General features: G+C 40.9%; 2 protein-coding genes across 4 annotated transcripts in view; one reads left to right on the forward strand and one right to left on the reverse strand.

The window, feature by feature from the left end:
* The first annotated feature begins 1,374 nt into the window (after positions 1–1,374).
* mrpl33 (mitochondrial ribosomal protein L33) lies at positions 1,375–3,481 on the forward strand. The gene is made up of 4 exons (XM_038728070.1): positions 1,375–1,510; positions 1,956–1,974; positions 2,117–2,223; positions 3,194–3,481. Exons 1-4 carry the CDS (start codon positions 1,489–1,491, stop codon positions 3,241–3,243), a joined length of 198 nt encoding a protein of 65 aa, XP_038583998.1. The 5' UTR covers positions 1,375–1,488; the 3' UTR covers positions 3,244–3,481.
* rbks (ribokinase) overlaps positions 3,482–25,456 on the reverse strand; it is a 35,032-nt gene continuing 13,057 nt past the window's right edge. For all 3 annotated transcript variants that reach the window (XM_038728068.1, XM_038728067.1, XM_038728069.1), the window contains 7 exons: positions 25,291–25,423; positions 24,208–24,271; positions 23,799–23,861; positions 22,581–22,745; positions 16,809–16,900; positions 11,485–11,673; positions 3,482–4,079 (listed from right to left, as the gene is read on the reverse strand). In XM_038728068.1, coding sequence (XP_038583996.1) covers positions 3,906–4,079; positions 11,485–11,673; positions 16,809–16,900; positions 22,581–22,745; positions 23,799–23,861; positions 24,208–24,271; positions 25,291–25,423 — 880 coding nt within the window. In that variant the 3' untranslated portion in view covers positions 3,482–3,905. The remainder of the gene's footprint in view (positions 4,080–11,484; positions 11,674–16,808; positions 16,901–22,580; positions 22,746–23,798; positions 23,862–24,207; positions 24,272–25,290; positions 25,424–25,456) is intronic.

Here is a 25,456-nt window from a genome sequence, read left to right on the forward strand (position 1 = left end):
TTGTATAAGAAAGAAACAGTTGTGGACATATTTTGGGTGGAATTGCAAAGCCAGCTTTGAGACATTCTGCTGGATCAAAAGGAACATGACCAAATCCACCACAAGTGAATTTGACAATCCCATCTTGGTCAGATGCTTATTTGCTCTCATGGCCACCGCCCATGTCTAACTGCAAACAAACAAGAAACTGGAAGAACTCAGTGCCCTTTTGGCCAATAGAGACAGATTAGTTTTGTTTAGACACGTATAGGACAAAAATGTAGATGTTCAATAGTCTCTCAGACATAAGAGACTGTTCAACAGGTATAACTGGCTTTACAATCACAGTTGTCTTCTTTATGCTCTCAGCTCAGACCTTAAGTCCCTTTAATGCTTAAACACACACAAAACCTGCAAAGTCTCCAAGATATTCACAAGAAGCAGCAGCAATAGGCAGGCGAACACTGAATATTTTACTATGGTCCAAAAGGGTGTGAATTTAAGCTATTTTCTCTCACTTCATCATGGGCCTGAGATTTTCAGCTGTCACACCAGTCACTCGTTTCAGTGTCTCATTTGGCCTACGCTGGTTCTTTTGAAATAATCAGATTAAAGGAAGAATTAAGAATGTATTGAATTCACCCTAAATCTACAGCAATGTACATACAGATGGTAGAAAATGATGCACTATTTTGGAGTGAGAAATGTTTGAGTTGTGGATGGTCAATACAAGGACCTTGTATTGACCTTTTGACCTACAATATGTCCCCTAAGCCAATTTCAAACATCCAAGAGAAGATGGTACCCAACTCTTCTTGTTTAGATAAAGTTCAACATGCCTGATGTGAAAAATAAGGGTACTTCATGTGCTGATGATGTCTTGATGCAATGGAGGAAAAAACTTAAATGTTAAGACACCTTAAATTTACAGTGCATTCCCTTGAGACCCTTGGTTGTACTTCTGGATGTGTCAGTTCCATATCTCTCCACTGACTCCATAGCCTACTGTAGCCCTAATGATATGACATAAGTGAATGTGTGCACATGTAGTGCACCACACTTCTGTCAGAGCAGCCTACCTTGATTATCTTAATTTACATATTAGCAGACAAAGGCCTAGACAACATGATGATGGATTTCCTGATGAAAGAATCACTGCTCTCTTTGGTCACACACACAACTTGAAATGTATTTGTACCTTTATCCACGGGGGTCTGGGTCATTCCCATACATAATGCGATATATATCTATTTTAATAGATAGTTTAATTTCAACCTGCCCATTTATCTGTTTTGCTGAATATATCACTACTTTGGGAAGGTTAGGAATGAACATAGTATGTTGTGACTCCAGCGTACAGACTTATGATCGCCTAAACTAACGTTACACCTTTAAGGGAACCCGGAAGTACTTCAAACCGGACGTCCAGGTTTCTCAATGTGACTTACCGTGGCCACAACACTGTTATGGTTTGATTCTGTCTTCAGGTAGTGGTTTAAAGACTACAAAATGTTTCTTACCACCGTAAACTGTAAGTATTTTAATCATTGCATATTGTTATTTAAGGAGACGGACACATGCAGGGCTGACTCAAACGTAGCTAAAGTAACCAATCAGTTTGCTAGCTCCAACTAGAGCTATGCTAACGTTGAGTTAGCTGTTTCTTCGCCGGTGTTAGTCAACATGACCAAACACGACATTGTCTATAATGCTTCTATATACTTGTGTTTTAAATATCAGTATTTGTGTGGCGGTTTCAGCGTTAAGTATTGTGTGTGTCAAATGTTCTCATGTCTCTTCAGCGGTTAGCTGGAGCTAGTAACGTTAGCAAACCAACTGTTACTTGTTTACCTTGCTTTTTCACGTAACGTTAGCTCAGTACATTCATGCAAATTATTTGACTCGCTTTCTAATCATTAATTAGCGTTAATCGTCTTGATTCTAATACATATCTTATGCTCTTTTTCAATCCTCAGTGGCCAAGGCAAAATCGAAGTAAGTGGACGCGACTGCAATGATTAAAAAAAAATTAGGGTTGATGTGACCACCAATGACACAAGCAAAAAGAAGATAAAATACCAGCACCCCGTACAGAAAGGCAGCCACTGTAATCTTCGTAAATCTTCTTTTTAATTAGGACCGTCCTGGTGCAGATGGTGAGCGCTGCGGGGACAGGCTACTTCTTCAACACAAAGAGGAATCGTCTCAGAGACAAGCTGGTTCTGCGCAAACATGATCCATTTGGTAAGATGGGACTAACCAGCTGTTTGTGCTCTGCAGATGAAGCATGCACACAAAACCCCATTTTAACCATTACTCTGTACCAGGTTGTTAATGTCTTAGAACAACCCGTTGAAACTACCACTTGGACTTTCAGCATGGCAACATAGCCACCTGTGTCTAAGTCTGCGTTGTAGCAGGTGGCTGTTTCAGTCCATATCATTGAAAACGAATCAGTCGCCAGGACAAAAACCTCTATGACTATGTTAAACAACCTTAAAGGTAGAGTTGTAGAGTTGACACTGGATAAGAATACTGTACATTTATATTTACTCGTTTGGCAGACGTTTTTATTCAAAGTGACACCTTTGAGGAACTACATACAAGCGTCAACACAGTAAGAGATCTAGTAGTAAAAGCAGCAATAAATACTAGGAAGAGCTATTTGCATGTATTGCATCAATGGGGTAAATACCTAGGGAAAGAAGTTGGCGTTAACAAAAAAGTGCAATCAATAAAAGAGAATTGGAAGGGGATGGAAGATGAAGTGCATGTTAGGGGTTAGAGGTGTTACAAAAGGAAGTGTTTTTGAACGAGATAAGTTTTCAAGAACTTAAAGTGAAATTTAATTGTAACAGAAAACTAGTTGAAATTGGAAATGTCTGCATTCAGACTGTCAAGTTGTTTTATAGCATTATGCTGATAAGTACATGCGATAATCTTCATGATGTATGTAAGAACTTTAAATTAATCATAAATGTTATAAGTCTGGACTGTAAATCTGGTAAAATTGGGTTGTAATGGTATTTTAACCATCATATTACAGCACAGAAATGTCTGTATATGTATTTGGATTGGACTTCAAATGTCATGTTGCACTGTGATGTACTTTCTAATAACATTTTCTCCTCAGAAATCCTCATTCTCCTTAATATGTAGTTTTTGCATTGTTATTGTGCGACTTGTATTTAAAATGTGCTTTCTGTCTTTGCAGTGAACAAGCATGTCCTATTCTTTGAGAAGAGGAAGATCAAATCTATTTAATTAGGCACCAGAATATATGGACAACATAAACCTGCTAGGTTTAAACGGACTCTTCTTTTTTTCATTGCAATGGATTACACATTTGTGTTCGGCTGGCTGACATGTTTTCAGAGGACTTCTTCTTGGATCTGTTAAATGGCCTCTTGTCTCTCCACTGCACCAGATCAGCATGATGCAAACCCCGACAGAACTTCAAGAAAGTCTTGATTACCACCATTAAAGAAGAAACTACTACTCATTTGTTAAAGTGATGTTATTTATTGGAGCCACCACAGCCGATCTAATGCTGTTAAATCATGGAATAGCATGTTACGGTGCTGTTAAGCAGTATTATACAGTATCGCTGATATGACGAATGAATTAAACAATTGAGATTAAACAAGTTTTACAAAAACAAATACATGTCTGCTATAAGTAAGCTTGTCATCACATAGGCACATTTCATTTAATATGATATCATATTCACATTGACAGGTAAATTTAAGTCATGTTTAGCTTTATGCTAAAATAATACTGGGCACATTACTGAAAATTCTCAGTTTCATAATAATGTTTATTCTCAGATTTCTCAAATGCAGCCAATTTCACAAGACCCTGATGTTACCAAGTCAATAAAAACATTCCAGAATTGGTCCATTTACACTGCTGTGTATTTGCTGCTCTCAGAACAGTTCAGCTGGTAGGTCCTTTGTGAAGGGGTAAGACGCCTGCGTGCCGACAGCCTGCACGCTCACTCCTGCCACTTGATTGGCTCTGCGGACCATCTCCTCCAGAGGCAGCATGGGATAATGAGCCATGTAAAATGCCAGTGCTCCAATAAAGCTGTCTCCAGCACCCTGGGAAGAAACAATATTACAACAACGCTTTATTAAATTTAATCTGACATTCAAACCGTTCCAGTGTATAATTCTACAACCACATGGCCCACTCGGCAGAATCATAAAATCTGGGCAGCCTGCTTTGAGTGTATGTGAGGAGCAATAAAACAAACTCCATATCAGTGTGATAATATTTATCGTCTTTATTGTTTCAAAATGTTCCATACTGCTGACTGTTTGAAGAGTATAGGAACACTAGGTAAATATGAAATGAAGGGAAGTAACATATTAGACTTCAATATACCGTCAACAGTAGGGGGTGCTGTGGCATTTGTCAGCTGTTTCTTTAAGTCTTGTGATGCTGCCTGCTATCCCAACTAGAAACTACTTTTAAATGAGTTTCTGAATTGTTACCTTGCTTCAAAGTGTGTCTTTGTCAGCTCTATCAGAGAAACATCTGTATTATGCGCATTAATCGTAGTGACATAGACCTCACAACACCAGCAGAATGACACATGAACTGTAATGAATTCTTGAAACATCTTAAATACAGAATAATTGTTACGTGCCGTTGTTTATTTGAAAAAACATTTTTCATTAAAATAAAAGGAAAGTCGTATATGTTCAAATGAAGGATGGAAAAAAACTATATTGTATCCCCCAGATTGTTGCTAATAATTAATCATTATTTGTTTAGTTTTTTTCTGAAACAACTTACCAATCACAAACTGAAAACAAACAAAAAACCCCACTGAGTTTACTAATTGCTTTTCAAAGTCAGCTGAATAGCACATGGCTGCTTTATTCACTCGACAGTGGCTTCACCATAACTGCCAACAGCTCTGGTTTTGGCCATCTCTGAACAGATAAATTATCCATTTACCCCGCATCTATTGATAGAGATGGAATGTGCCGTCTACGCCCTAGGGGGGTTGGCTGGAACAAGACGCCAAAGGGGGTGGGATGGGTTGCTGATGGGAAAAGGCACAATGGTATGTGGCGACACGCTCGTGTTTAACCACAAATGCCCCCCCCCCTCACCGCCGACACTGGTTCTCACAAGCCCGCTCCATTACTCATCACTGCAGCTCTCAAAAGACTTCATTGCACTCTCTCTTTTGAGCACCTCTGTAACCCTCCCTCCCCCCTCCAACCTCAAAGTAACCCTTTTGTCAGGGGGAAGGTTGTCAGTTGTACTGGGATGATTCAGTGGCATGGTGCAAAAAACAAAAACCCTAACCGTGACCCCGGCCGGGCAGAGAGAGTAGTGCCCTGTGATCAACAGCACTAGGAATACAGAGGGCCAAACAGGGTCCATGGTATATGGGGCAGCTGGAGGGCACAGCCCAGACGGCATGGATTTTGTCACAAGCACCTAAAGCAATGTAGGAAGACTTTTTTTAAAAAGTGCTCCGATCTGACCTTTGAAAGAGCATTATTGCACCCCACCCCGGTGCATGCCACTGGTGTGACTCCTGGACTGGAGAGATGCTGGAAAGAGTGAGATCAGAGCTGAAACATTTCACAGGCCTGGTGGATTTCCATGTTTAAAGCCATGGTGTGTTTATGTCTCCTGTCTGGTAGCTGGGCTGCACTACAGTACAGCCAGCATTTGGAAATACGGCTTTGGTGAAGCAGTCCCACTGGCTTGGCTCTGGCCTGTCTCCCAGTTCACACTGTGGTTGAAACAATATCTTAAATGGGAGTTGATGCTTGGGAACCGATGAAACATTTCGGTCTCCATAGTCATATAGATACATTTTGCAAATGCCTCTTCGGTTTTCTCTCACGTTTTGAATCACCTGTTGACAGTCTAACTAATCCCTGCAAAGCAGCCACCTTTGTCTAGTCAGACAACAATAGGGTGGGGCTGAAACCGCTTTCTGAAAGCTAATACTAGTATTAAGGGCTAAACTTGCTAATAGTCAATATTTTTGTGCTGACAATTTTGACAAATCTCATTTTATATTAACAGTTAAGCTCAGAATTGTAATCTTTTCAGGGTGGAAACAAACTCATAGACAGTATTTATATTTTAGACAATATTAGATTCGTATACAAATTAAACTTCTTGAGGTGAGAAATTGTTTAAAGGACCAGAGCTCACTAATATCTGCCTTAACTGGGCCCGCACTATGAGGGCAATAAAAGTCTGTAAAGATTTGAATCTTTTAAGCAGCTGATGTTCAGCTAATGTTGTATGCTCCCTGAATCCCCCCCTTTTAAAATGTCCATCTTTATAAATTTCAAGTTGTACAATTTCAAAAACTTGAAAGCTTTCAAGTATGTTTTCCTTGTGTTCATAAACCCCAGGTTTATTATCCAGGTGTCCAGTATTCCAAAAACTATATTCAATTGGATTCAAACGGTTATTTTTTTTAAATCTAAAAATGTCAAAAGATCTAATTGCTTAAAGTGGAATGGTGAAAGTAATTTCATATGATCCAAGATACTGGACACTTCTATTTTCTATCAATTAAATTTTAACTTTTGAATGAATAATTACTGCATACAATTCAAATCCCCAAATGCTGCATGGTCTTTGTTTTTAAACCTACAATGCCTGATTTATTTGGCTACTTGAGGTCCAACACAACACCGTCATCAACTTCCAAGTTTATACGGTGAACTTGTTAGCAAGGCTGACTATATAAACATCCAGAAGATACCAAGCAACCAAAGCATTCATTTGGATTTGAGTTTTCTCTGCCTTATAAATCTCCAATATCCACTGTACTTTTAGCTCTGTTTTGGTTTCCACTGACTCCTGAAATCGCTAACTGGATCAGCTGTTTGGTGCTGGGAGTTTTTTCGCCATTCATAAACAGGGGACTGGTGACGTAACAATTTGCGAACAAATTTCAGTTTTATATGACTTCCTATGTAATTTTCTCGTAAGTCACATCTAAATAAGTACTGAGGAAACAAGACTTCACTGTTCCAATGTAATCTTTTGGTCACTTGATTGTACGAGCCACCATCCAACCTTTCTCTGTTTAACTAACCTCTCCTTCCCTGAGACTGGCATGTGACGCTACTGGATCTAGTGAATGAAGCTCAACGAGGCTGACAAGCGCTACCCCCTTCAGCCCCGCCGACGTTGCCCTCGACACAGTTTGGTGAAGGTTAGATCTGAAGGCCTGTCAATCAAGTGACACAAGTGTTTGCCGCGGATGAGCCTTGATGCTCTTACTGGTCCGCTCCGTCTGCCTCGTCTTGACCTCCGTGCCGTTCCTCTGCCTGTTCTCCTCTGGTACTCAGATTGAAGTTAGAAATTAGGATGGCAGATGTGTCTCCGAGAAGCTTACCAAATTACAGAGTATGGTGTGGAAGTTCTCTACAGTTTGATGTGTTTGTAGTGTGACACTGCAATAAAAGCATGCGATCAGAGGGCCAGTTAAGTTTTTTACTTTGTGTGATCATACTACTTCCAAAAATCGGCATACAACTTTTATAACATTGGTTCAATGTAATTCAATCTATCAAAAGCGTTTCTAATTTAGGACAGATTAAAATATAATCGTGACGGTGTTAGTCATCTTGGGTCAATTTACAGTGACAACCAGATAACCATTGGAAGCTTTCCATTTGCTGTTAAACGCTTAAAAGTGACCTTTTTGTAAAGCTTCTGACAGCAGCATGAGTGGTGTGCGTTTAGAATAAATAGAAGAAAAACTCAATAGTTAACACAAGCAGCAGTAACCACTGTGGCTGTACAGACAAACAAAGGAGTGCATACAGAAACTCAGAAGTCCATCATCAGAAAATCCAAGGACAAAGACAACAGTAGCGCCCACACGATTTGATTGACAAGTGATCTTTGGAAAGTGCAATGCAGAAACACCACAGCAGTGAGTGCTAAACACCAAAGACAGACCAAAAAAACAAACAAAAAACCCCCAACAAAAAACAGGACCTAAAGAAAATCTCAGAAGATCTCTCAGATCTCAGAAAGGGCTCCACGCTGCATATATTTCATGTTACAGAGTCTGCTGCGCTTTCGAGCCTCCAGAACCTGTGACTGTATTTCTCACCCAGAGGCCTCCTGTGATCTTGACTCCCATCCTGGTATGACAGATGGAGCTATGTGCCGTTAACTCCTGAAGCCTACAGCCTTTGTCAATGAAAGGCACCCCGGGGAGAGCAAAGACCGACCGGGGGGCAGCCATGACTCACAATGGCTTCCATGTCTGGAATCTTCCGGTAAGACTCGCAAACAGCCGTGGACGACTAGTCTGCATTAATGAGGGAGGAAGATTCAGTAATCAAAAACCTTTTTAATTGGACCAATTGGAGCTCTCACATCTTTGATCCATCCACAGTGCTTTGTCTCAGTCCTCTTTCACCCTTGTGTGTACAACACTGATCACCATGACTGTGCCGGCAGAGGACTGGCCTAACACCTGGGTTGCGGAACAGCAGCTGCTGCAGCATCATGTGCGATCCATTAAAGCATGGTGATGTGGCAGTTTTTTCATTGTATCATGCTGACCCACAGTGTGCAGGCTTGAGGAATGCAGTGCTCAGGAGGTATTCCCTTACCTTAGGCTTCCAGGAAGGAATCATGCAATTGGTCCTTACATGTCTCCAGTCATAGGAGAAGACTGGGAATAATTTGACTGTCCAGACCCACCAGCTGTAATGTCTGGTTTAGACAGCTCTGTCTACCTTTCGCCCTACACAGTGGACCTCCCGGAGCAGTGGAAACCAAGGCCACCCAAGTCCTGCTGGGGCTAAAAGGCACTGTGTGTGTGTTTGTGTGTGTGCTATAGCCTAATTTAACTGTCCACACAAAACAGCCAAGGCTCTGATCTCAGTGAAGGAAGCCTGTACTCAATTTAAGACAAAAGGGAGACAACTGGATAAAGGGGGAGGGATGGGGGAAACCCACAGTGGATGAGTGGATTTGCTTTGTTATTCATCCAGATTCGCGACCCTGACTCAGCCATAATTGATTGCGCCATGTAAAATGTGTTATTCAGACAGTTGCAGGAGAGCAGATGATGAAATAGTTACACTCAGGAGAAAGCTTAATGATTTAGCAGACATACTGGCACATCATTAACCTATCGAAGCTACATCAATCACAGAGAAATATCCCGTCTGGGACAAGCCAAAACAAAGTGACGAAATGACTCCAAATAAAGATAAATGGTGGATTTGGGTTTGTTCTGATTAGTGGCGGGTCATGCTAAGCTGAACAGTAGCCTAGCTAAAAAAAGAAACCGCAAATGACTCACTGTGTAGCCTCGACTACGGCGTCAATTCACAGTCCCCGATTCTAGTAAAGCTGGAGAGTCACAGCAAGAAAATTCCTGGTGCAGCTTTAGGCCACTCTTTTCAAAACATTTCAGAAAACACACAATCAAAGCCGTAATAACAGAAGAAGGAAACATAACTAAAGAGGCCCGGGTTTCCAGAACAGGCTTGGAGAAGTGAATAATGATCTTGATAACAACCTGTTGTCCCCCCCCCCCCCTCTCCAGTAAAAAAAAAAGAAAAAAAAAGAAAGGGCCTTACTGGAAGAGGGATTATGATGTCCAAAAGAGTTAAACACTCCAGAATTTATGGGCCCATCAAAGAACAGAAGGGGTGGGGTGAGAGAGTGTGTGTGTGTGTGTGTGTGTGGGGGGGGGGGGGGGGGGGGGGGGGGCAGGCCCAACCTCAGCTTTCTGCTGACTGATGCAGGCCCAAGAGGTGAGTCACGGGAGAGGACGGGGGAGGATAAGGGGTGGTGGGTAAGTTCTCCTGGGTCTTACTGGGAAGCAGGAAAGATTGAAGATATTTGTGTCTGCTTCGGACTGTGGCGGCACAGAGGAGGTCACATGCCATTCAAGAAAGGGAGCCCTTTGTCCTGGAAATACCAAAGTGACCTGGGACAGGAAGTAGATGCTGCTGTTTAGTTCAGCTGCAGTTCCTTTGGAGTGTGTCTGAAAGCACACACCCCTGTCTCTGTCTCTCTGCCACACACACACACACACACACACACACACCTTTTACCAAGCTTCTTTACTTTTTCCTCCCTTTCACAATGTCTGATGTTTGGTTCATGTAAAACTCAGACTGCATTCTTGTAATTGTTGTACTTCAGTTTTTACTATGCTGCATGATAAACAGCATTTGGAAAATTATATTCAATAAAAGTCCCTGGGGGAACTATTCAGTAAAAGAATCCATTACACAAACAATTAAAAGGCTTTAATCAAACCCAGTAAGCACAAAGAGGTGATTAACACCTCTGTGCGATGACGTATTTGGCCTGTAGAACACAGGCCCCACAAAACCCCAAGAGACAGGAAGCTCAAACATCTAGCCGAGGCCCCTGTGACGAAAACAAGCCACAGAGGCCGGTGTGAAATGAGTCAAGCGACGCTGGTCTCTTAAAAAGATTAGAATCAAGGAGGGGAAACAGCCAGTGGTCACCACATCCCCGATGATCTTACACTCTTCCACTTGACAGACAGATCTGTTGCTCTACTTGAGTACCTGGGGTTCATTCAGCTATGATGAATAGGCAGATCAAAGGTTATGTGTGACGATGCTTTGTTGTGAAATCTGAGAATTTTCTGTGAAAAATAAGCTGTTATTGCTGTAAAGAACTTTTTTTTTTTTTAACCTTTAACTAATAGAGTAAGCGCCATATAATATAATATATATATAATATATATATATATATATATAAATATAAAAATAGTTATTGTTAGTTAATGTATTATCTCTTGAAGGATATACAGGTTACAAATGAGCGGAAAAGCCAACATGAAGTGTCTTAGAAATGAGTCAGACCACCAGGAGCATCCAGAACAGATTCAGTGCTGCTTGCCAAGTCTGTGGAACTCTACTGGCGGGATTCTCTCATTTATGATACCCCATGTTTATTTAATCTTTTGCAAGAGAGACCTGAGTACAGCAGATAGACAGACAAACAAACATGGCCAGACATAACAAAAGGACATACAGCATAAATGACAGTGGTGGACAAAGTACACAAATCCTGTACTTGAGTAAAAGTACAGATACCCTTGTTAGTATTTTTGCTTAAACTATTAATAGATTATTAAAATAGTTGCCTATAAATTTGCTGTGAATTGACTAATCGACACAACATTTCAGTTCTATCACAAAGCATTGGACAAATTCAAAAAACTGACATAATGATGGGCGTATGAAAAGTTAAATAATCACCAAAGTGATTACCATTCTTCCTGTGGTGAACATGTGTGTGCACCAAATTTCATGTCAACCCAATTATCTGCTATCATGCTAAACATTCTCTGCTTCTCAGTTGTGACAATTTGCTAATTTCATGGTAAATGTTTGGGCTTTGTGGTGTTGGTGGGAAGAAACAATCTAAAGATAAAGACAGAGCCTTGGGCTCTGGGAGATTGTGATGAGCTTTTTAATATATAAGTGTCATGCTTACCGTAGTGTCCACTGCTGCGACGGCAGTAGTTGGAACATGTTTTGAGGTAGACTCTTGTGCCTTGAGCACCACACAGCCTTGGGGTCCCAAAGTGATGATGACTGACCCACAGCCTCGATTCAGCAGCTCCTGACCAGCCCGGTGTGCTTGCTCCACATTAGCTACTGAGGAACCAGTCAGCAGCTCAGCCTGTGTGGAGAGGAACAGAAGTATGACGCGCTGCAGGCGTACAGTACTGTATAATCACATTGTACTGTACAAAACAGACTCTTCATCAACTCTTTCTTTAAACATTCAACTCATTTAGCATAAGATGATAATGGGACACTATTTCTTAGACATTTTCTTCTAAACCATTTCTTTTCTAGGTCAGGGAGGCAAGTTAATCAGAGGTTAGGAATTAAAATTAAAGACAGGGCAAAACCAGCATGATTGTGGGATGCTGGGAGGATAAATTTCCCAAGGCAAAAACCCAGTACCAAGGACTGTTTGTAACACACAAGATATCAAAGCAATGCCTTCAGTTTTTGCCTTGAAAAAATGACCTAAAAGCTCATTTTGTCCCTCTAATGAACACACAGTACATCACAACCATTTAATATGTCCAAGGATCCCTAATTAGTAGTCTATTACAAGTCTTTTGCTTACTTGCTATAGTTTACAGTTTTGTATTAACAGTTCTAGGAGGTCAGCTTTTAATTACACGCTGACCGTGGTGAGACAGACTCATAAAACACATTCAGTTTGTGGCAGTCTGCCAGCAGACTGAGGACCAAATATTTTCAAAGAGCGGATTCTCTGAATACGCTGGTTCATCTGGCTCCAAAATGACTAACCAGTGACAAAGCAGGACTCCACAGCTGATGTTTGAAAAACCTCAAGGAAACTCAGAGCCACAATAGTTCTCTCCAGAGTAAATGGCACCCTTCATAAAGCTGTGCCACATTATTATTGTGTGGTGTACATGTGCAAGAATACCTGAGGCTTTTCTGAGGAAGTTCTGAGAGAAACGTATGTGACATACAGTTTATGTGACACCACTCCTTGTACGATCAAATACTACTGCACACTGTGTACACAAATTTTAAAAAGATATTTTATATCAATATATAAAAATGTAAAATAATCTTATCTTTTGAAATATTTTTACTATTCGTGCCACTTTTTATTGTTTTGACATTATTTGCTCAGCCCTGCTTGGTCTGCCATCTACCAAACCCATCATCATTGTTAAATATTTTTAGTAAGGCATTTAACAATTGCTTTGGCTCAGTTTTTATAAGCTTCAAGTTTCAATATGCTACACTAACATGATAAATTATTCTCTTCAGCATCTCATATTAGCACAAGTTTCAGAGCTTATTACTGAGTGCAACATGTGTCCGCAAGCATTTCTCTTAATTTTTCCTGGTTACCAGCATTGCAACATAATGGCTTGTTACTTCACCACCACTGCCGTGCATTTAAAATGGTGGAAAAAATGAAACACAAATGGAATTCCTTTATTTTTAAATACTGTCAAAGTGTTAAAATGTGTTGAGTGTCTTGTCAGAGTAAATTGTGTTTTAATGTTGAACAAAAAAAGTAAACTGATACAAGTGCATTGACAAATATAGGATTTAGAGAAGTATAAAGTCACCCTCTAGATTCCACAGTTTATATTTAGACAGCTTGTATAATGTTGAGGAAGTGACCACTGCAGAATAAGTTACTGTTAGACATAATCTGGTAATGACAATTTTATATATTGTTTTATTGTGTGTGCCATGTGAGATTTTGAAAGGAAAAACGGGAGTGTATCATTTTCTCTTCAGAGTTTTGCAAATTGAAACTCTGTTGTGAAACGTGAGCCAAAGAAATAGCGATATACTGCAAACCGGCAGACATAGCCCTACACAGATATATATAACAGAATATCTATTTTTACTCCCAGTAATTTTTCCCCCAGTGGTTTATTGCAGACTTGCATGGACATTGAATTTACACTTCGTCCTTACTTGACTTCTCTTTTTAGTCTGTCACATAAAATCTCTTATCACTCTATTATGTGTATTATACTTGTGTTAGTTATTTTGTGCATCTTTTATCTTCTTAAAAAGCCCATAACGTGACAAACAGAAATCAAACTGATTTGATTAGTGTGAACTAAAATATTATTATTATTATATATTATTATTAAAATCACCCTGCTCTAAAAATACTAGCAACATGGAAAACATATAAGCATTTTTTTTTAAATCAACAAATGTCTTTTTTCTTTATGCCTCTATCGTGCTTCTATGATGGATGATAGAAATGTGGATCCACTTTGGCACGTGAGGTCCTCAGGTGGACATCAAAGATAATTTCCCTCACTATAAAGCACTTCAGTATAGTATGTGGGCTGAGGATCAAAGAGTGCCTGCACTTTGTCATGCTTAAGCCCCCCCCCCCCCAGCCTGAGCATGGTACAGTGAGAACACGACCACACACACACACACACACACACCTGTACAGAACGTGTGCCAACTATAACCCCACATGGGAGGGTCAAGACCAGCTCACGCTAGCGTTGAATAGGGGTCTGAGGATCCGATCCCCCTTGCTTTTGTGATTTGTCAAAGTGAACAATGACCTTGGACAGTTCAAAAATAAACCACAGAGTATATCAGTGCTTTTAGAGCCCGCAGCCACCCCGGTGTTGTCAGGTGCCAAGAGAGAAAAAGAGCAGTTTTGTTAGTCATCAGCTTCACACCAGGGCAGAGAATCAATCTACCTCCCTCTGTGTACAAGAATATGAGAACACTGAATTATGTCTCTCTTGCTGTCTGTGTGTGTGTGTGTGTTTATCACACAAGTGAGCACCTATTTTTTAAAGCATATGCAGTATAAAGCTGTTGACATCGTGGGTGTATTTGCAAGAATGTATATGTTTAGGCATAACGCCAACGGGTGGAAATAATGTGCTGTCATTATAGTCATTTTGTATATTTATATATCTTAAAGGGAGTTTTTCACATTTCCTTTACAGTGTTGAAATAAAATGTTTTCAGTTCTTATTAACAGGATGTCTAACTCTTGCTTCTGTAAATGAGTATGTCTTGACCAAAGCCTTTTACAATGCTATGTTTTCTTTGCATATATTTACAGATCATTTTTCCCACATCATTACATCGTGAATTGTTTGAGTAAGAGCACATTCATAGTGACGGTACTCCATCACAACTATGAACATAAGAAAGTAAGAAAAGAAGAGTGGTAAATTTACATTGGTCTTGTTTTTAATCATTATGTTGCACTGTTAATAAAGGTTTTTAAACTTTATTAAGTGTCCTTTGACCTCTGGGAGAAATCCATTCATCTTCTTGTATACCAAGTTTTATGCCTACATGTCCATCTGACTCTCAGATCAAAATAATTCCCCCTTGTGTTTTTTCATGTACTATTTCAAAGTCTGGTACAGCAACAGTTACTGTAAGCAACAATGTAATAGGTTTAAGGGCTTTATTTTTAATCATAGAATGGTGAATGCTACTTTATACTGTAAAATTCAAAAATGTTGTCTTGTAGTTGCCTTGTTATGTCTTGTCCTCTTTTCCTTTTTGCATTGTATTTAATCTGTTCATTCAGTGCCTTTTACTTTCAATACATTTTATTTAAGATTTTAAAGAATAAAAAGAAGACTACCCTTAGTGGGATATTTAGGTGTTCTTTCCACTCCTGCATACTGCATAGTATATAATAAGACTGTACCTCCACGACCTGTCACTCTTAAAAAAAGAAAAGAGTAGACATGTTGTGCTTTCGTCAACTCTCCCTTTCATGTCCCCACACCTGGCTACAGCTTCTCTCTGCTCTGCATCACCACATCAAATAGAGGCTTCCAGGCAAACTCACATCCACTTTATCCCGGGGTGGGGCTGACTCAGCCAAAGTGCACATCTGCCTTGTTGTTTTCACTACAATTCCCATCTATCCCTGCCCGCCCCCGTCACTCATCTGTCATCACCTGACAGTCAAGACACAAGGTGCCATGACATTAGTTTTTACGGTAAAAGGGTGGAGTGATACTTAGTTCCCTCTTCATACCAGAGGGTTTACATGTATAGTTAAAGGCTACAGTGGGGTTATTGATGTGCCAGCAGGGGGTCATGACCCAGGAGTTACAGTTGAATCACTGTGAAAAGTGTGTGTATGTGTGGGCGCTCATAACATCTCAAACCTCTGATCTTTTCCTTCCACAGAGAAGAAATACTTCTACCTGTATGTGACTCAGGGCTTCAAGTCCCTCAAATGTACTAAAGTGTTGTGTTGATTGGACAATTGATTGATTTGAACAATCTAGTCAAGCTTTTTTCTATCCTTTCCAAAAACACAAAAGCAATAGTTTAAGAAATGGAACAAACAGAACAACAAAAGTTTTTAGGCTAACTAGCCTACTACCTAAAGCAGGAACACCATGCCCGGGGGGACATAATTAACTGACTACATCAGTTTATGGGTTAACAGGTTGCGTAAAAGCCCCGTTCAGGACCGTCATCACTGTGTGGTCTGGAAGCTACTCCTGGATGTTATAAAAGTTTAAGCTAACATAAGATAGCATTACATTTGCCAAACTCACCGGCTAGTCCTGATTGAACATTTCTCTTGTAACGTTAAAAGTGGAAGTGTTTAAAAAAACAAACAAACCAGTAAGCTAAGCAGCCGAACAGGGTTATGTCAGAATAAAAATAGTCTGACTTTGTATTATTTCTTATAAGGACTAAATAGCTTTATCGCAATGCAAGAGCAATGTTGTTTCTTTCTGTTTTCTACTAGGGTCTTAACACGATATAATATGTATGTAGCCATCAAGTGCATATTTACAGAGATCTTCTTTTAAAATGGGTCAGCTGGAAATAATAAAAAGTCAAAGGGTGACGGAATGTTCAGGTTATTCATGGAGCTAGCGTTAGCTAAATTACCAGGCTAGCTACAGCTGATAAAATCTGCAAGCGACAGCTGTCATTTCGGAAGACAAACATTTCAGTCGCTGGCTAGAAATGCAACACCTGCTTTTATGTAGTACTATTTTTCAAAGATTATTAAGAATTGTGATTTTAAAACCGATACAGATATCATTGTAAACTGCATGCAAAAATAAGGCTTGTCAATTCAGTACCCAGTTTTGCTGTGCATCACTGGTTTCAGTTTCCTTTTTGCTCCCTTGTTAATGTCAGTGTATGCATGGGTAAGAGAGGCAGAGCTATTGTGTGAGGAAGCATTAATGCTGCTGTGATAAATACTGTGAGCTATGTGTATGTGTGTGTGTGTGTGTGTGTTTGTGTGTGTGTGTGATTCATTACCTCAGACTCATTACAGCAAAACACATCAGAGGCTGTGTAGAAACCTCTGTCCAAGTCAGGGATGGCAGGCGCTGGGTTGAATATTGTCTTTACTGTAACAAGAAACCAGGCAGTGATCCATTTTATTGACCACAGTGTCAAATCTCATAATCTGCAGGTCACTCGGGATAACATGAAGGGTTAAAAAATATATAATTGTATATATATAGTGGTCAGCTCGCCTTTAAAAGGATACAACTTTGACAATGTCCCTCTGTGTTTCTTTTCCATTTGCTTAGCTTCACTGTCAAATTCTGGCATTACCTTAATTAAACTTTCAAAGGCTAGTGGGCTACCACTGGGGATTGCTCTTGCAGGCAAAGCTCAAGTGGATAAAGCTTCTATAAAAAGACACCTTTTAAACGATTAAATTAGCATTCGCTGGAAAAGAACACTAGAGGGGGAAAAATGGATATAGCACATCCTGTGGCTGTTTGTGGTACGCTGTAACCCCTGCAGTTGTGTGTGTGGAAAAGATTCAACATGAAGTATGTAACCCTGTATATATATGTGTCGGTGTGTGGGTGAGATGAGTTGTGACCCTTTCTGTGTGTGTTGAGGAGCACAAGAGAGGGAGAGAGCAAGAGTGTTTGTCAGAAGTAATCCTCTGTACGTACTGCACATCACTGTCTTATGCATATTCATGAGCAGAGAGCATTAATGCATCTAATACCATGATTTCTGTGTATGTGTGAGGATAAGCCCAGCTTGACGAAGCGATTAATTCTGATATCTCTGTGTACAAAATAAAGCCTCATGCGAGTGTGCGCGCGCATGTGTGTGTGTTTGTGAGGGAAATATATGTTCAGTGTTGGTGACATCGAAGTCTGTTGCGCAAAAGTGTGTGCCTAGTTGCTGTGTGTGTGTGTGTGTGTGTGTGTGTGTTTGCGTGGGCACATAAGAGAGCAGCTGTGTGGGTTTGTGCAGGGCTTTGGCCACCTGGCGCTTTGAGGTGGTTGCTGGGCTGCCCGCGAGAAAAAGTGGAAATCATTTCTCTCTGTTATATCGTATCTTATCTCCTTTTCAGCACATACACACACTCATACTGTATTGTAAATATACCCACATGAGCTGCAGCCGTGTCACAAAAAACAGTGACACTGGGACTCTTCCCGGCTCTTCTTCTCCCTCTCTCTCTGTCAGTCTCAGATTCCATCACTTCGTTTTCCAAGACAAGTCCGAGTTCTTTAAAATGTGATGCCTCCATTTTAGCCTGTTTTCATCTGTTCTGATAAAATTCTTCTTATTCACGTATTTCTTGCTGTACTCACCGCTTAAAAGGATGATGAAACTTTATGAATAGCAACAAAGTGAGACACGCATGCTCCTGTACTGCTCACTTTCCTACACAATGGTCCTTTTCATGTCAGCATAAAGGTTTCACTACCAGTGAGACTACCAACACTCACACCCGAATAAGCTGCTTGAGCCATTAATATTATGTGTTTTTTAATAGAAAAAAAAGTTTTTATTATTGCACTTATGTTATTATGTTGCCTGCATCTAGTGGTAAAATACTACTACAAAACAGTAATTGCTTTTTACTTCTGCAAACACAAAACAAGTCTAAGTGCTTAAACTGTTTCACACAAGTCCAGGGATCCTTAAAAGAGTAAGGCCGCCGCTATGCTAGTTTTTTCTTACCATCTACAAAAGCCATGAAAGACCAACACAAACAACCATTCCAACTTCACTACTCTTGTCTGTGCCACTCAGTTCCAAAGCCATTGGGAGTTCTTTAAAAATGGGCCACAAACATAAAACCTTTATAATCAGTAGGTAAATAATGTATAGAAGTGAGAGGTGTTCAGAATCATAAAAGGTTTGATCATTTACAGTTCCATGGTGAATGATAAGACACTCAGTAATTTCCTTAAACAGCCTGGCACTGTCGTTTTCAGCAAAGTGCATTTTAGGGGGTTATTTTCAGCCATACAGGGTGCTCTTCAAGGTGAAACCATTGGTTACAAAAGAGTAATGTTCTTCAGACACTCTTAGGTGGAGCAAAAGAGAACATGTCTATTAGTGGATAGGGTGATACAAAGTATATGGTGTAATATGATACAGTATCTCGCAAAAGTGAGTACACCCTTTGCATTAGTTAGTGTACAGCTTGTATAACAGTGTAAATTTGCTGTCCCCTCAAAATAACACATCACACAGCCATTAATGTCTAAACCACTGGCAACAAAGGCTCACTACTGTACATTGTAGCAAAGTGTCATTTCTTCAGTGTTGTCACATGAAAAGATATAATGAAATATTTACAAAAATGTGAGGGGTGTACTCACTTTTGTGAGATCCTGTATATGTGCACTACAAACCACATATGTTATGACTTTACATTGTATTTTCCTTTCCATTGTTTTGTTATACACACTTAGCTAACTTTGTGTGTTCGTTTTAGCTATTTTCTGCTGCCTATTTATGTACATACTTCTATGTGTTATCTTACTTTTAACTTTATATCTATTTTTCAATGGTAGATATATACTCTTTGTACCGTAAAAAGGATGTCTTTCTATTTTCGTTGTACTTGTGCAATGGCAATAAAGGCATTCAAATTCAATTGCCGTTTGGGTTTTTAAATGTGACCATTTTGTTCTCCTTTGCAAAACTGCACTGCAGCCTAACAATAAACACTCGTGAACCTCGATGAATGCATCCGTACAAAAACCCGCCGATCTACGCTATGATAAATGCACATCCCTGCCACTCCCCTTTAGAACGCACCCCCTCTCTTCCACTCAGAAGAGGAATCACCGCTGTTTGCTCCCGGTCACATTTTTCCAATGTTCTTCAGAATGCATATCAAACAAACATGTGATCCAAATTAGGCACAACAACGGGACGCACGTTAACGCCGTTCTGATTATGTAAGCTTGATTATGCTGCTAACTGGAGTAATTGTCACAGCATATGTGGAGTATTTCAGTAGCATTCACAGACACCCATCAGTCAGTTAGTGAAGTACTAACGACATACGACAAAGTATGCCTACTAATGTAAAAGGCTATTGGCTAAAGACTACTGTCAATATTAATTCATGTTTTTAATTATTACATTATTTAATGTTATTTGTAGCCGTAGACAGAACTGGTAGGAAGTACAATGTAATCTTTGACCCCTGTGTTTGCGTCAAGTGTGTTACTTCAGTGCTGATGTCATGAAGTATACATGCAATAAGACTGCTGAGGATAGAAGCTTATCAATATGCACACAAGAGCAGCTTGTGTGAAATCCCAAATACACTGATGCAAGAAGGAATCTGCCTCTCTGATGCAAGGAAGCTGCTAAAGCGGACGTCACATTAACCGGCATGTCGGTCTCAGGTTGCTTTGTTTTGCTCTCCAGGTGTTAGTGAAACCACACAAACACACACAAATACACACACACGCACACACACTAACAGCTGCTGGGGCAGATGTGGTAATGCTGGGATGTGTGCATACTGAGTCACGTCTGGCAAGAGAGTGTGTGTACGTGTGTGTCATGACTCTGGGCTTTTTTTTTTCTCTTTTTTTCTTTTTTTTTTTGCAGGGAGGTTCAAAGTCTGGTCGCACATGTGCTGGAAGAGCAGCCAGAACAGTTCAGAAAGTACGAAAATACAGTTGCCGTGGTTGATTTTGAAAGGTGGATGGAAAATAAGGGCAGAGGGAAAACAGAGATCCCTCATACACGCCAACACGCATGCACGCATGCACACACACACATACACAAAAGAAATGAGTCATCAGTGAGTATGTGAAAGGGCTTTGAGAGGCTCTAATTGCATCTGATGAGAAATATAAAAGCTGCGTCTTGCTCAGACAAGGAAGAGGGGGAGGAAGACAGGGTGAAGACGGAAGAAGAAAGAAAGAGTGAAACTCCTACCATTTCCTCAGTTCTTAGAATTAACATAATTCCATTAACTTCTCAATGTTAAATGGTAGATTGCAATAAATTATGTATATGCATATGTTTCCCTCTCAAATAATTAGATGCAAGGAGAATAAACTCTTCTTGACAAGTGTTTTTCTGAGAGCTGGCATCCACAGTACGTGTGGCTCGATGGTGACATTTGCGTAATTTGAGCGCCGCTTCTCCCCCGCGTCATTAAATCCTCGCCACCAAACCCATTAACACCCATTCTCTCCAGAGAACTCCATTTACGCAATGCTCTGGTGCGGCAGCGTCGAGGTGGCATCATTGCCAAGCGTCTTCGCTCGCCTTGCCTCTCTCCTGGCGCCGCATGCCGAGCCTAATCCCGTGGTACTGTCGACATGGTGAGGAGGGGGGTTCGGGGAAAGAGGGTGGCGCTCGGCAAGGCCATCTGGGTATCCCATCTGCAACACGGTTATGGCTGCGACTCTTTCGTTCTGGCAGCCTGCAGCGAGCGATTACCGACGACAGGCCCTGATGACAGGGGCAACAGGCTCCCCAGACATCTCGAATGACGCTGAGGCCTGCTAATAATAGGACGCCGTTAAAGACGATGAGCTCAATAACCTGATTATCACCAAAAAGGCGGAGAGAGGAAGGGACAGAGGGAGTGTGGTGGTTTAAAATAGGTTTTGTTTACGCAGGACTGTGCAGACATGGCGGTAGATGTAGAAAGTGAGCAGCAGGGACACAACAAACAATCGTGAAAATATTACATTTGTCCACTTCTCACACTTAACTTGCTAATGTGATCTGAGTCAGTGGGAAGCCTCTCTCAAGTGTGTGTAGGAGTGAAGGAAAGTGTTAACTGTAGGTCTAGCCTAAAAAATGCTATTGTTAAGACATGACAAAGTGATGAAAGCAGTTTTGTGAGGAATGAAAAAACTAAAGACAGATGCTTAAATCCTGGCTGCTTTGTCACCTTCACACAGCTGGTCAATAGCTGTGTGAAGCTGCCATGCTTGTGGAATTATCGCTTTCAAGAAAGTAGCGGATTGTAAAGGTGTGCAGGAGGCGGTTTCAGAAGGTGTTTGACAATCCACCAAGCCCTTTGGTTGAAGCTTAGCGGTACCTTTAGGCCACTGACAAAGAGCATGTGGAATAGAACCATGAAATAAGAAGCATGCCTCCTGGTGAAATATGATGTGTGTAATTGTTTTACTTGTGAAGAGTGAGTTTTATTGCATATGTTTATCTGTGAAATGGTAAAACACAGTGTGACAATAGCACCAATAGAGAAGAGTCATAAAGTCAGTGAACCTACTCAGTAAAGTCCATGACCAGACCAAGGCTGCAGCAGCAACCTCTGAATGTACTGAATTGAGCAAGAGTGTGTTTTATTGCTTATGAGTGGGACTTTACTACTAATTTGGAATATATTTGCTTGAATGCTGCCTGGGACTGCATTTAAAGTGGGATACTATAGCCACACTGTATTGTTTTGACAGTGTAACATTTGAAATGTTATTCTCCGCAGTAAATGTAGGCTGTGGTCTGTTTGGATTCAGCTAGAAGACTAGTTTCCGATGGTTTGACGATTTCAACATGAATTCCAATTTTGCCAAAATAGACTTCTTCCTTCTGAATCCTTTTGCTCGCAGCTCTTAAGCTTAGTAGTTGACCTTTTCATCTCAAAGTTTATATATGTGAATAAATACCTGTATGGTCAAACAAAGGACTGAATGAGCCTTAAAAATCAAAGGAACCACAGTTGGTAAAAAATAAATAAACTTCTTTTCTTCTTTACTTTCAACATTTAGATAATTTTCTCTCTGACTTCTGAAGAAGTTGCGCACACTGACACTCACTGACCTTTGTTCTCCTGAGCCATGCGTAGAGCCTGCAAGGATGTCTGCGGGCTGATCTCTAACTGGCACACCAGCACTTTTGCACGGCTGATGGCTGGAAGAGCTTTCTGTAGCTCCTCACCGCCCAGCAGCATGTTGGCACCGGCTACGATCACAATGGCATTCTCACCTGCCCGGGACACCAAAAGAGACGTGTGAGGATACAACAGCCGCTGTATGATGACTTTGAGAATCCATGGAACCTCTCCAGGCCATAAATAGGTCTAAATTGTGATCCACATTTGTGATGTGAGAAACTGTGCTGACTTACTGTACATTTTATTTTTACACTAGAAAGGCAATAGAAGGGCAATATGCCTACTGACATTTGGCCTGAAAATAGATGTCATATTTTTGTCTCCTCAGTGGAGCTGAAGCTTGAGTGACATATAAGTGATATGCTTAATTTATGTCATGATTTATTCGGTAAGTCTGTTTCCATTGTTACAGTTAACTTTTATCTTTACACCGAGTTTTCCACCTCAGTCATGTTTTCTAAGCTAGAAAACGTTATTTTAACTTTTTTTCCTGGCATTTCCACTCTGTTTTTTTAATGTGCAAATTGAAAAGCAGTTAATGACACTTTTCAATAACCTAAGCCATCTGACTTTCAGGTGCTTGTTGAAATGCCTTTAAACATATACTCAATTGGTCATACATTGTAACTTTCAAAATACTTCAAACAAACCCCAACACATAAAACCTACTGTTTAGATATGTATCTATTTGGTTTGGTTCACTTTCAGTTAGACCTCTGTGTTTCAAAACACTGAATTTAAACAGTCAACTAGCAAAATTATGCATGATAGTGTACTTTCCTAACTGCATCAAATGGTAGAAAAGGGATGCAAATCCAAGAGGGGATCCACATGTCCACGACGTGGGAGCCTTGGATTGTAGTAGATTGGAAGCTGTGGATACTCAGCATGCTTTGGTGCACTTAAGCATTTATATGTGACCGTGTTTGTGTATATCCAGTGATTACAGTCACTTGAGCAGTGGTGAGTCAATGGTGGTACTGAATGCATGGGTGTACAGTGTGTGGCTGTGTGTAGCAGTGAGAAAAGAGTGCGTCGACAGCACACATGCGCTCTTGGTTGTGCACGCACAAAACCATTTCTACAACTCAAAGAGCTTTTAGGATCTCAGCAGGGTGGTGTGGGCTAGCGGCAAAAGCATTTACCTGCGTCGTTGACAATGATGGAAGCGGCTCCTGTGGCTGCGTCAGAGGTCTGCCCTACAAAGTCTGAGACAGAGAGAAAAGATGAAAGGTGCAAAACAGAGTTTAAAAGCATCCATTATTTGTCTTTCCTGCTGTTGCTTTTCTTTCTTGACAGCATAGCCAAAGAAAGGAGACCAACTTCAAATCAATCAAACACACCTATGAAAAAGTAAATATAACCATAGTAACCACTACTAATTGCTTTAAGTACAATTTGGCTCAGGTCTCTGGTTTTTGGCTATGAAGCAACAAACATCTGGTTTAACAAGCACTGGCAACTAAAAAGAATTGACAAAATACAGACTAAAAACACATAGCTCTTGCAATGGCAACCAATTTGGCATGTAATGCAAAAACCCCTCTGTCTTACCTGTGTGTACACCATTGTTCTTGAAATTCTGGATGTAATTGTCTCCAAAGAAGTCTTTACCAACCTAGAAAAGATTGAAGGCAAAACGATAACAACAAAGAGAGTGTCAAGCGGGGTCAGACTTGGTTAGCGGCAACTTTTGAAAAGTGGTATAGTCAAACCTCAGTTGGGTTGGATTTTCGTGTGCCCTGCCAGCATACTGGCATGGTGCCGCCGCCGAAAATGTGCAAAAACGAACACACAAAGTCAACAAACGCACACACGCGCAAACACACGACCAGCTGCGCCAAGCCTTCAAGACACGGTAACCCCGCCTTCACGCCTCTTCATGCCCACCTCGCTTTCGTTTTCTTTCTCTCTCCTTCCCCTCTACCCCTGATCCGCACAGGGATGTCCACATCTGTAGCTACTTTGGGTTGTGGAAGGGGTCCCCACCTTGGCCCGAGGCGCCTACTTCGAACCCACGCTTTCCAAAAAACGTGCCAAAACGCGGGCACTTCTAGCTGGCTGTGATAGTGGGTTGGGCTGGTATTGGCTGCTTGGCCCCGATCTCTTTGAAGAGCGGCCTTCCGTCTTGGATGTTTTTGACAAGCCCGGGTGTCTATTTTTGGGTTCTCCCCATGCCCGGAGAGCTCCTCCCGCACTGGGTTGTTATCGATCGGGTCTCTTTGTTCTGAGAGAGGTGGGGCTTCAGTGCTTTAGTGCTCAGGTTATAAGGCCACACTGAGCTTACTGATTGGAGACTCAGGGTTGTATGGTATGGGAATAGGCTTGTTCGAAGGCGCGCAAGCGTGGGTGGGCGTATGCATGCGGTATTGTATTGATCAAAACAAAATGAGGGATGAAGAGTTGATGCGGTGAAATGACTGAAGTGTGAACGAGGCTTTAAGGTTTCTGGGAGTTGTTAACTAGTTGGTGGACTATGGTAGCTGAGGGCTCATTATCCGCACTGAGTAAAATGTGGATGAGCCAAAGGTTGGACAAGCAAAATAACTTTTTTTTTTTACTGACATGCACACATTCATGCTAGAATCTACAGCAATGAAGCAGTGTATGGCTACAAACTTGATTCCGGGGTCATACCATGCCGACCATAGCAGTTTTGGCTCCCAGTCTTGCAGCCTGTATGCACTGGTTGGCCCCTTTCCCTCCGAAGCCAATGAAGAACTTGTGTCCATGGATGGTTTCCCCGGCTTTGGGTAGCCTTGGTGCTTGGCTGAGGTAAAAGACAGGTAATTCAAATAAAAAC

This window comes from Micropterus salmoides, unplaced genomic scaffold, assembly GCF_014851395.1.
Source record: "Micropterus salmoides isolate LMB-PRFRI ecotype aquatic unplaced genomic scaffold, ASM1485139v1 Ms_hic_scaffold_19, whole genome shotgun sequence".
Lineage (NCBI taxonomy): Eukaryota > Metazoa > Chordata > Actinopteri > Centrarchiformes > Centrarchidae > Micropterus > Micropterus salmoides.

Bases quoted from the DNA above. Each gene is read 5' to 3' on its own strand.
- mrpl33 (XM_038728070.1), top strand. From the start codon at position 1,489: ATGTTTCTTACCACCGTAAACT. The intron at 2,224-3,193 runs GTAAGATGGGAC...CTGTCTTTGCAG, and splicing joins GCGCAAACATGATCCATTTG to TGAACAAGCATGTCCTATTC.